Genomic DNA, 12,237 nt, shown 5'->3' with positions numbered 1-12,237 from the left:
TTTCAACTTATCTTATTACAGAAGCTTGTTTGACATTTAAAATTACTTCATTTTAAGTAAGTTGTTTATTTTACATTCTGTCATTCAAAGGACTCCAGCCCTTGGACCAGGGACCAGTATTGGTCCTTTTACCAACATGAACAGAGAAAAAAAATATATATATATATATATATATATATAGTTTATCTGTTTTTATTGACCGAAAGACGTTTTGTTTTGAAAAAAATCTTGTATTTTCTCTTAAATTTTATGTGCCTGTGACCAGGGCCGGGTCTAGACAGGCATGTATGAGGGGGCAGCCACAAATCTTGAGGGGGCATTGTGCTGTTACTTACTTACTTACATGTAAGTTTGAGGGGGCACAACATTTATTTGAGGGGGCCAGGCCCCCTCTTGCCCCTGTCTAGACCCGGCCCTGCCTGTGACTCTTGTTTCAGCCAATTTTTAACACAAAAATAAACCTTTAAACTAGTGAAAATGAGTGAAACACAAACTCTATAAGATTAATTTCATTTTCACATTAAGGTTGCTCGGACATTAAACCAATCCAAGGAGCAAAAAAGGTCGGGGACCCCCTGCTCTAGTTCATAACGCAGATACTTAAAAATCCACCCAAGGGCCACAAATGGCCCCAAGGCCAGATTTGAACATGCCTGTTCTAAAGTGTAGGATCTATAATTCAATAAAAACAGACGCTCGGATGCTGGAGCAAGTCGCTCCACGACGCCCGTCAATAAAGCCATCAAGATCAGATGGCAGACACTGGAAATACAGTAACAGATGGAGCTGAGATGCCGAGTCATTGATTCGACCTTGAAGCCAAAACTCGACAGAATGATTGTTTCGAGAAGAAGAAGCAGTTGGTTTATACGATGAGAACTTAAGCAGGGTGGAAAAAAATCCGTCTTCCTGAGTGTGTCCCGGAGACGAGGAGGAGGGCAGATTGTCACCGACGTTAACAAGCGACTTCACCTTCTCAAACAAGCGAGCGGCGTTTAGTCGCAAACACTCCCCGGGGCTGTTGGATGTATTTCCCGATGAATTATATATCAGAGCAGCAGATGAAAGCGGCGTGACGGAGCCCGGAACATTGCTGAGGGACGAGGGGCTCTCCCAGAGCCGTTTGTTTCATTAGGAGCCTTCAGGGATCTGAGGAACAATCCAGCCTCGAAAGTGTGTGAGAAGATTCCTGGTGGAGACAATGTTTCTTTCACCAACTTAATGATTTCCTGCTATCATTTGATAATAACCTTGGAATATTTATCATTTTGATGGATATTTCACTTTATTTATTAACAATAAAATACATATTTTTAGAACAAAAATCATTATTTAATTGTATAAAATGTCTGTTTTTCTTCTTTTCTTCATTTAATTTTAATAATGTTGATGTCAATTTCTATGACATTGTATGTCATTGTAAGAAAAATATTTACATTAAATGCAAGTTAAAATACTAGAACATAAACATATAAATATATTAATTAAAACGACAACATTGAAATCAATTTTTGTTTGACTTCTTTTGATAATCCAAGTTTAGTACTATAAAAATTTAACTTAAATCATGGCTATTTCCTGTAATGTCTTTCAAAATAAGATACGCAACCAACCGCCATCTTACTCTGCCAAATCATCATCTTTGCCTTAACTAGCATCATTTCTTTATCACGTACTTTAACCAAATTTGATATCAAACATGAGGCTTTTATTTTGAAATCAACCAGCCAAGAGTTAAGTAGCTGCTTCTACTGCCTCTCTTCTCTTTCACTGGAGGTCAGATCGGTCGGGCTGACAAGCGAGCCTGATAATTGAGGAGGCGGGAGTTGGGAGGAAACTCTTCTTCTCTTGCGGAGTAGTCAGGCGGGTAATGTCCACAAAGAACCAGAACCGGTCCACTGATGCGATACTTTTGTTCTGAAGAGCAACATGCTATTCAAATTAAAATGGCTAATGACTGGCGCATAACAATGCAAACTTTATTTAGGTAAATAGTTTGTGGAAACAGGCAAATAAATTAATACAACTTACATATAACTTACACATGTTAAATGATGTAAAGGTTAAAGTTCACAAACCAGAGTCGACTTAACATAAAAAGTTCTTCTGTGTGATAAAGTTAAAAATCCAACATTACATTTGACTCCTGATCTGAACATTAAGAAATAATCTGCTAGCAACATTACTAACACCAAAATCCATACAGCAAGAAATTGGGAATTTTGGGGGGGACCCTGGAAAGGAGCCATTTAGAAATTAAGAACTTAGAAAATACACTTTTATCTTTGGAAAATAATTAGTCACAACTGAATGGAGGGCAGACATGAAACCCACACAAGCAAATTTAGAACTCAAGGCATATAATATACACAAATATTTTCTTGTAGAATTTGTCCTGCACTGCAATATATGAAACACAAATATTTATATATATATATATTCATATTTATGTTTTATACATACAGTATATATTTATAATCGTTTTTATTTGGTGTATTTTCACACATTTAAACATAATAATAACAACAACAACAACAACAACAACAACAACAATAATAATAATAATAATAATAAAATAATAATAATAATAATAATAATAGTAATAGTAATAGTAATAGTAATAGTAATAATACTAATAATAACAATAATAATCATAATCATAATAACAATCATAATAACAATAATAATAATAATAATAATAATAATAATAATAATAATAATAATAATAATAATAATAATAATAATAATAAAATAATAATAATAATAATAATAATAATAATAATAATAATAATAATAATAATAGTAATAGTAATAGTAATAGTAATAGTAACAATACTAATAATAACAATAATAATCATAATCATAATAACAATCATAATAATAATAATAATAATAATTTGGCTGTAGGTTGTGTGTGTGTGTGTGTGTAGGGGGAGGGGGGGTGGTCTGTCTGGCAGTCAGCTGGTCTCATAAACACAACGCAGGTCTTTGTTTTATTTTCGTGACGCAGAAAATCGCGGGGGTCTGCTGGGTGAGTGGGGGTCTGCTGGCGTCCTGTAATCAGGCCCACGCGTGCCACCCGGATTATCTCGTTAATACAGACAGAGAGAGAAAGAAAAAAAAATCTCCAAATATAATTAAAGAACGTGGCCGCGAGTTATTATTGAACGGATGTGGAGCAACCGGTGTGTATCTGGGGGGGTGTGGGGGGTCTTCTGCTGCCAGGGGTGACAGATTGAGTTGAGGAGTGGACCGTTATTGGCTGGATTGAAAACGACGGGGTCTGCAAGAAAGGGGGGCGATAGCCCCGGGGGGTCCTGGGAATTAAATTCTACAGGTAGGTGTGGGAGAAGTTACCCTAATTAGGGAGAGTAAACATCCAATAATACGATCAGTGATTTGTTTTTCCTTCTTTTGCTTATTGGGCTCGTGTTGCTGCTTCGCCCTATGACGTCATAACTAGTAAACTTGGCGACTGGTTGACATTAAAACCTGATTTAAATCAAAGATAAAGATATTAAATTAGCTTGTTTACATTCAAGCAACTCGCGTTTGAATCAGTTTTTTTTATAACACTGAGGTGACGTCATCTTAAAGTAATTTTCAAGAAGGAACTGTAATACTTATTATTGTAATACTTACAATATTATAGTGTTGTTTTTTTTCTTGAAATGAGGGAGATATTAAGTATAACCGTAACAAATAACCGTTGACGAGATTCCACATGAACCAATGACAAAGGCACAAACATATTTATATCATATATATTTGTATAATTATATGTGTATGTAATATTGTATTATTATTTTCTTTCATTTTACGTGTAAATTGTTTCATATTTTTAAGTGTTTTTTTCCACTGTTTAAATATATAGAGTGATAATATATAATTGGGGCAAAAATTATGTTTTTTTATATATATAAAACTGAAATATTAATGTTTTACTTGTATTACATTTCATTTATTTGTGTATTCAAGTAATCCTTTTTGACGTGTGATTTAATTCTTTAGACAAAAACGCGAATTTTGTTATGGTTTGGTAAAATATAGCTTTTTAAGGTTATTTGAATCTTAAATTGTTCTAAAGAATAAAAATAAAAAGTACATTAAAACAAACATTTTTACATGTAAATATTGGGTAATACTTGGATTACGTCGTGAAGCGATAATAAGCGATCGATTACCAGGTTCCCCTTAAAAAGCAGCATTAATCGATAAATAAAAGACGCTCGTGAATGAACTGATCCAAGTTTCAGTCTCTTTCAACTTTTTTTTCTGTTCTTCCCAAATTCTGCTAATAAAGTGTCCATCTCCTTGTTTGTTTAGATTAAGATTAAGTGTTAAGTCTAATCAACACTTAAAGATAGTCTCACCTTCCAAATCTAATTACCGAAAGCAATTCATTACGAGAGAGAGAGGGGGGGTCTGAGGGGGGTCGCACTGGGCAGAGTCAATAATGTCCGAATTAGCCTCGAGCTTCTGCAAGTTTTTCCTTCAGATTGTAATGTGGCCCCATTTGAATCTACAAGAGCCCGCGACAAAAGGCTCAAAATATCGAAATAAGATGCTCTGCTTGTATGCGAATGAGCGCTCGGTTTGCGCCATTGTCCCCCCCCCTCCCTCGCAACCGAACCCCCCCAAAAAAAGTCTTTTGTTATCAGCATTACTTATCGCTCCACAGTGGGCTTTGTCTCTGCAAATGGCCCCCCAATCAGCTGTCTATTTAGCTTGGGCTAACCTGTGGGTATATGCTAATTGGGGGCCCCCCAAAAACGAGTGAGCGCATTTTAACGACAATGTTTTGTTTTTGGTGGTCGTCGCGGAGGAGAGGAGTGTGTTTTTTTGGTGGTGGGGTGGGGGGGTGGTGAGGGGGGGGGTGGTACTGGGCGGGACGAGCGGGCAGCAGTTAGTGGTGGGTGAGCGTGTATTAGGAGGGGGGAGGAGGGGGAGGAGGGAGGAGGGAGGGGGGTAAACGCCTGTCAGCCAGACAGAGCATCCTCAGTGGGGGTCTCCACTCAGCTTTAAGAGCCCCTGCGAGACCCCGCCACGCTCACTTCTCTCAGTCCACGGACCTACACCCGCGACACTCCTCGTTTTATCAGGACCCGCGACTCTGAGGATTTAAAAAGGAGCAATTTTTCACATTTTCTATCCGCAACCATGATGTCCTATCTGAAGCAGCCCCCCTACACCGTGAACGGACTGAGCCTGTCCACGTCCGGAGTGGACCTGCTGCACCCCTCCGTGGGGTACCAAGGTACAGACACCGCCTCTTGTGGGTTTATTTATATTTAACATTTTTTAAAACTTTGAATTCGATTTTTTAAGTTTCTAATAATGTGGTTCATTGCAGGGACTCCACGCAAACAGCGCAGAGAGAGAACCACCTTCACCCGGGCCCAGCTCGATGTTCTGGAGAACCTGTTCGCCAAGACCCGGTACCCGGACATCTTCATGAGGGAGGAGGTGGCCCTGAAGATCAACCTGCCCGAGTCCAGAGTCCAGGTGAGAGCGCCAGACGATCGCCGTATTATTCGTTGAAGATGGCGCAAAAAAAAATGAAATATAGTTAAGATTAAAAAAGAATGAAGGTTTTTTAAAATTATATTTTCTTAAATAAAACGCTTCTTGTTACAATCTGTGAATTATATGTTGACATCGATTGTCGTAAAAGGCGCCGTTTATTTCACATTAATTTCACCTAACCTTAATGTCAAAAAAAATAATAATTAAATATTAATAATAACGGAAAATTGGTTGCATTTTATAAAGTATTTAAAAGCTAGACTTTTTAAAGTCGACATACACGCACTGATAATAACATGATATTGATCGTAACTTATAAGTCAAATGTCACGTATAGAAGAAAAAAAAAGGATGCTTTATTTATTACGTACGTATTTATTGCTTATTTGTTATTTATAGTCATAGACAATGTTTAAAAAAAAATTAAGAGCCCTGGTTTCACGTAAAAATAAGATTGAAATTAAAATTCATTAATTAAAAATGGGTGAATATTTTATACACATATTTAAACAACACTAAAAAGTACATTTATTTGGATGGATTTTTCCTCAACATGGTCATTAAATATGTTGATTAAATTCTATATAGTACACACTTCCAGTACCTTAAATAGTAAATCATAATCCGTTTTATTTTACAAAAAGCTTAACAATCAATACATTTGAACGAGGTGATATTTCAATAGAAAAAAAACATAATTAATATTAAATCAACAATATTATTTAATCGTTTTTAAACTAAAATTAGTATCCAAAATTTATTTATTCAATTTAATGTTACGTTCACAGTAACTCAACCTCCTCCTCCTCCTGCAGGTCTGGTTCAAGAACAGAAGAGCCAAGCACCGGCAGCAGGCCCAGCAGACTCAGACGGGTACCCAGAGTAAACCAGCGACCAAACCCGTCAAGAAGAAGTGTTCTCCGATCCGGGACGCGAGTTCCGACAGCGGGGCGAGCGGTCAGTTCACGCCGCCCTCCAGCACGTCCCTCCCGCCGGTGAGCAGCACCGCGGCCCCGGTGTCCATCTGGAGTCCGGCCTCCATCTCCCCCATGGCGGACCCCCTGTCCACCTCCTCGTCCTCGTGCATGCAGCGCTCCTACCCCATGACCTACACGCAAGCATCCGGGTACAACCAGGGCTACTCCGGGTCCTCCTCTTACTTCACCGGGATGGACTGCGGCTCGTATCTGTCCCCGATGCACCACCAGCTCTCGGCCGCGGGCTCCACCATGAGCTCCATGGGCGGCAGCGGTGTGTCCAGCCACCTGAGTCCGGCCTCCTCGCTCTCCTCGTCGGCGTACGGAGCGGCGGGCCTCGGCTTCACCGGAGCTCCGGACTGTCTGGACTATAAGGAGCAGAGCGCGTCGTGGAAGCTCAACTTCAACGCGGATTGTTTGGATTACAAAGACCAGTCGGCGTGGAAGTTCCAAGTGTTGTGACATTTTTGAAAAGACACATGAAAGGTTTTTTTTTTTCTTTCTCTGGTTGGGTTAACTTATTGAACATTCTCCCCCAACTTTGATCGAGGACACGGAACAAATCGACCAAAAAAGGGGATCAAGAGACTTTCCAGGAGAGGGTTTTTCTCTTGCAAAAGGCTCCTCTTTTCTTTTTTTTACTCTTCTGTTGGCTTTGATCCACGAATGTGTGCGTGTGCGTGTGACCTCTGACATGATCCAGGATGCACTACTACTTAATTTATGACAAATATGTTTAAAAAAGTTAGATTAAAGAGACAATCACCTGTTCACCTGTGTTTTACTGACACCCCCCTCTTTACCCGTTAGATAAAAGCAATAACTGTGATTATTTGTATTAACTGTATTAAATTTGCTTCAATGAGAAAAAAATGATGCTTTTTTTTTGTTTGTTCTGTTTTAAAATGTTTACGACACACACACAAAAAAAACACATGAAGTTGACATCATAAACATCGATCAAAATAACGGGATATATGTTTAATGTCATACAATTTTGTCATCCATATGTAGAGATTATTACATTTTTAAACATTGTTAAACACAATATATTTTATTTTACCCTGGAAAATAATTAAATTTCATTTTTCTAGCATGATCTACGGATAAATTTCAAATAAAACACACATACAAATATAATCGAAAATGATATGATCAAATCATTTATAATACGTTAAAAACGTGTTTTGTAAACGAGACATTTTTCTTTAATTTCTTAAACTAAACGTATTTAAAAAAAAAACACCCTCATAGGCACAAAAATACACATAATTCTTATTTTTTAAAACAACTGATTTAGATGTTGAACTTAAATCTAAACGATCGCAGGTTCACTGAATGTTAGGATTTTTTTTATTCACTTGGCAACCACCTCGACTGGAAGGAATTTTGGGAGTTATGTTAATCCAGGCTCATGAAAAGGATAATCCCACACTTTTATTGACGGTCGCTCTTTGGTTTAAGCAAGAAATGTGAACAAGCTTAATGGCAAACGCTTGAAAAAAAAAAAATTGGTAAACGAAAAAAAAAAAAGAAAGATTACATTTTGAATAAATATTCGCCTCAACCCGAAAATGACGTCAGAATTAAATCAAAACATGATATAAAAAAACAATATTTGCCAATCGTCTGATAAATCATCTAATTTATGGCGCGCGTTTTCACTAGAAGGCCCCGCGTTTATTCTGAATTTAATATTTGAGATATTATCGAATACAAACGCTCCAGGTCGTACATTTTTCGCGTTATTAAATGAAACAATTTGTACGTGTTTCAATATCAATAGCAACGATTTGTTCACTCTGGCGATAAACACAGTCTCTTTAATCACATTATAGTCCGCGAGTGTGCAGCAGTGGCCCCCGGGGCCCCGAGGATCCATTCAAGGTTCTAATTAATGCCCCATCGTCACTGCGGAGACATATGGGTGAGACAGACGCTCTCATTAATCCTCTCATCGAGTCTGAGGAAGTTTCTTAATAAAAAAAAAAACGTGAGGAAGCTTCAGATTGACGCAGGAAGACCGCACAGCGCGAGCCTGAAGGCAGAGCAGCCGCGAGCGGCGTCACTCCGGTGGAGGCCCGGGGCCCGAAAGAATCATCTCTTTAGAAAATGTAATGTAATTCAGTATATTCCGCAATTAAAGTCAGACCTAAGACCGGATTTAAATTCATTCTTGAGTTTAAGTAAATATCAAATATATGTATGTGTTTGGCTCAGGATGTTTCGATGAGGATCCGCTCCTCCAAGTTCAAGAACACAGTTTGATGAAATCTCCTTACTTTGTTAAATAAAAAAACATCGAGAAAATAAACTTGAATGCACTCTCTATTTCTGACTCTTATTTAGAAATCGAATGATAAGCTCAGAGCTTCAGAGTATATAACGAGTGCATATATGAATAAAAAAAAAAAACTTTTTATTTTAATATCTAGAAAGTCCTGGTCCCTTTCGCTTATACTTTTTTACTCTTTGAAATTAAAAAGGTGACGAAATATCAATTAAAAATTTAAAAATTAAAATTAAATAATACTATAATATTAAAACCTTTTGAAAGATATTTGGAAAATAACTTTCTTAAATAAATACAGTTCTCGTCCATAGTTTATTTTTTATGACTTATATTAAAATATAATGTATATAAAATGAAATTAATGTGGGTTTTGTTATATTTATTGACATAATTATTAATATTCTCTGATCGTTTTAGTTTAGTATTTTAAAAAATAAATTTCCCATCACATCAAAAATCTTGTTTTCATTCATACTTTCTGTGTTTTGGTTCGACAGACCCTCACAGAAGTCAAAGTTTAAAATCTAACCCATTGTGAAATGTCATTTCTAACACCTGAAAAGGACGATTCCAACAGAAAAATTCTCCCAAACCTTGAACTCTTTAAACGAGCCAGAATGAGGTTAAATCAGCCGGTGTATCGTGACGACTTAGTGAAAGTATTGGAGCAACTGTCACTTTTGATTTCTCCGTCTAATAACGCGACACATGCAGCTGGTGATAAATATGATGAACACTTTCCTTTCATGGAAATCAGAACGCAAGGAGATAAACGGCCAATTTGAGGACGAGAATCTAACTGTAGACTATTGTTATGCATAAGTATGTGTCCTACATTCCCCGTGAGTGTCTATCACATATCAGCACAGCCACACATAAATAATTCATCTGAGACAACAACAGTCAAGGAATCTCATTTAAAGGCATAAACAATAGAAGTTTGTGTGCTCCAGACTGGCCGTTGAGGAATATGTTAAATGGTCAGACGCTCGCTGACCCTCTCGTGCGCAGGGTTTGCCTATGATTTCTTGGCGTGGATTACACAACCATATCAGAGATTAAGCTCAATTCTATCCGATGCCGCTCACAGTATGTTGGCGGGACAGTTTTAATGGGATGCCGGGGGTCAAATTAACATTAAGCGTGGATCACTGGGAGAGTGGAGACGGTGAAGGACTTTTTAATCTGCAGTAATATTCCTATTTGATGCTTTTAAAACCAAATTATGCTCTTAAAATATTCAACCTCCCGCTCTTTTTTCCCCCCTAATGGGGTTTCATGTGGGGGGCCTGTCCCAGCTTCTTGGGGAGAACTGAAGAGGTGGATTTGGACTACGGGAGGAAACTGGAGTGCGTAGAGGAAACCCATATAAGCTAATACAAACCGAAAAGTCCCCAAAAACTCTAATAATTAAAAAGATAAACAAGGCAAATGAACAATTTCAATGCGATAAATTCACATCGATACCATTTCCTGAACAATACTCTTTCTGTTAACAATTTAACATCCTTTCATTCATTTTCTACCGCTCTATCCATTATGGGGGTCGCGGGGAGACTGGAGTCTTTCCCCGTTTCATTGGGCGAGAGGCAGGGGAGACCCTGGACAGGATGCCAGTCTGTCGCAGGGCACAAAAAGACAACCATTCACACACACACTCATACCTACGGACAATTTCCCCAAGTTCTTGATTTTAACCTCTGTATCTTTTTGGACTGTGGGAGGAAACCGGAGTTGACCGGTCACAAGTTGGTGGCCAGCGACCGCGCTAACCACTGCGCCACCGTGCACCCCTCACAATTTAACATCATCAATTCTAATTAAAACTAAGTACACATAGTACAAATCTGAACCCTAAGACGTCTCCAGTTACCAAGTATTTTTCCTGCATCATCACGTAAACATTACATCAACCTTTGTGTACCGAAACTTAGCTAGCTTGTTTTGACACAAGGTACTAGTGAGGCATTTCTGTCGGTGCCTCCAAAGAACATCGGTACCCAGTCCTAACGTAAGAAGTTGAAGGTTAAATCCCTGCTCCAGATAAGATTGTTTTATTGTGTCCCTGAGCAAGACAATTAACCGTCGCGGCCTACTCCCATCACTGTGTGTAGACAGGTTAAAAATGATATAAATTTTCCAGCTAAATGTAAAAAATGCTTCTTCTTCGTCTTTGAATCGCTGCAGTCTCCGCAAAAAATGCGACCAGACCGGAGTCAGATTTACGCCATAATCCGCTGCCTTTTAAACAGAGCGAACAGATTTTTTCCAAGACACAAGCTTGTTATACAAGCTCAGGGACATTTTTAACTAAATGTCTTCTAAGTGGATGTTTAAGTGCATTAACACCAGACGGGCTGACACACATATGCTCACACACTCTCAGACACAAAAGCAAAAGCTGATTAAAGCTTAAAAAAAAATAAAAGCATATGTACAAAAACAAAAAAAAAAATCAATGGCCATTAAAGAATTAACAAAAAGTTAATTCCTAGATAATGTTTTCTTTCTCTGTATTTTCAAAGCGTGTATTTAGCAGCAGTGCTACCGTGGATTATATCAGACGTGGATGTCCAGCCAACAAAGCACTCTGATGAGAACCGACCATTAGCAGTTAAAAAAAAAATAGACAAATCTCCTTATAAAAAGCAAACATGGAGATGCTGTAATAAGAGATTACATGAGTTTAATGGTCACATTGACATGCATAAGCTTGACGTGCTGCTAAAAGCTTTTGACGTAAACAGATGTTGAAGTGACGGGCGGATGTTTCACGGTCAGAAAGTGGGAGAAATGATCGTACCTGCAACTATGTACCAGTTAATGATTATCTTTAGATATACTTATTTGTCAGAGGTATAACAATATTTGTTTCCAGATCACGGAATTGTTTACACTGTTTTATAAATAATAATATTAAAATATCTTATCATCTTAAACCTGTCTACACATTTTTCCTCCCAGAAACTACATTAATTGTATTTTTCTCAAATAGATGACAGGTCTACTGCATATTTAAACTCACAAAACTGTAAACTTGTATTTATTTTTTGCTATCAGATACATCTCAGTCATCATTTCATGCTGTAAACCATTTTCAGAAGAGAAATTAAAATGCATGTTCAAATCAAGCTTTAATTTACCAAAATAAAATCTACATTTTCTGGATAATATAAGTTCAAAAGAGAATCATGTATAAAGTAAAACAGTCACAAAGTAGAGTTTGTTAATTTTGGTAGATGTCCATGCTAACTGTCCATGCTAACTGTCTATGCTAACTGTCCTTGCTAACTGTCCACGCTAACTGTCCTTGCTAACTGTCCACGCTAACTGTCCTTGCGAACTGTCCATGCTAACTCTCTATGCTAACTGTCCACGCTAACTGCCCACGCTAACTGTCTATGCTAACTGTCTATGCTAACTGTCCTTGCTAACTGTCCA

At 37.8% G+C, this 12,237-nt stretch overlaps 1 protein-coding gene across 1 annotated transcript; it reads left to right on the top strand.

Annotated features, from left to right (window-relative positions):
• Nucleotides 1-5,046: 5,046 nt before the first annotated feature.
• On the top strand, nucleotides 5,047-7,292 carry LOC148062314 (homeobox protein OTX2-like). Its single transcript, XM_087813225.1, has 3 exons — nucleotides 5,047-5,257; nucleotides 5,354-5,505; nucleotides 6,342-7,292. Exons 1-3 carry the CDS (start codon nucleotides 5,161-5,163, stop codon nucleotides 6,963-6,965), a joined length of 873 nt encoding a protein of 290 aa, XP_087669351.1. The 5' UTR covers nucleotides 5,047-5,160; the 3' UTR covers nucleotides 6,966-7,292.
• Nucleotides 7,293-12,237: the final 4,945 nt, after the last annotated feature.

Source organism: Callionymus lyra, chromosome 17 (genome assembly GCF_982586985.1).
Source record: "Callionymus lyra chromosome 17, fCalLyr1.hap1.1, whole genome shotgun sequence".
Classification (NCBI taxonomy): domain Eukaryota; kingdom Metazoa; phylum Chordata; class Actinopteri; order Syngnathiformes; family Callionymidae; genus Callionymus; species Callionymus lyra.
Note: the sequence above shows the minus strand (reverse complement) of the source record. Positions and strands in the feature narration are given on the sequence as shown.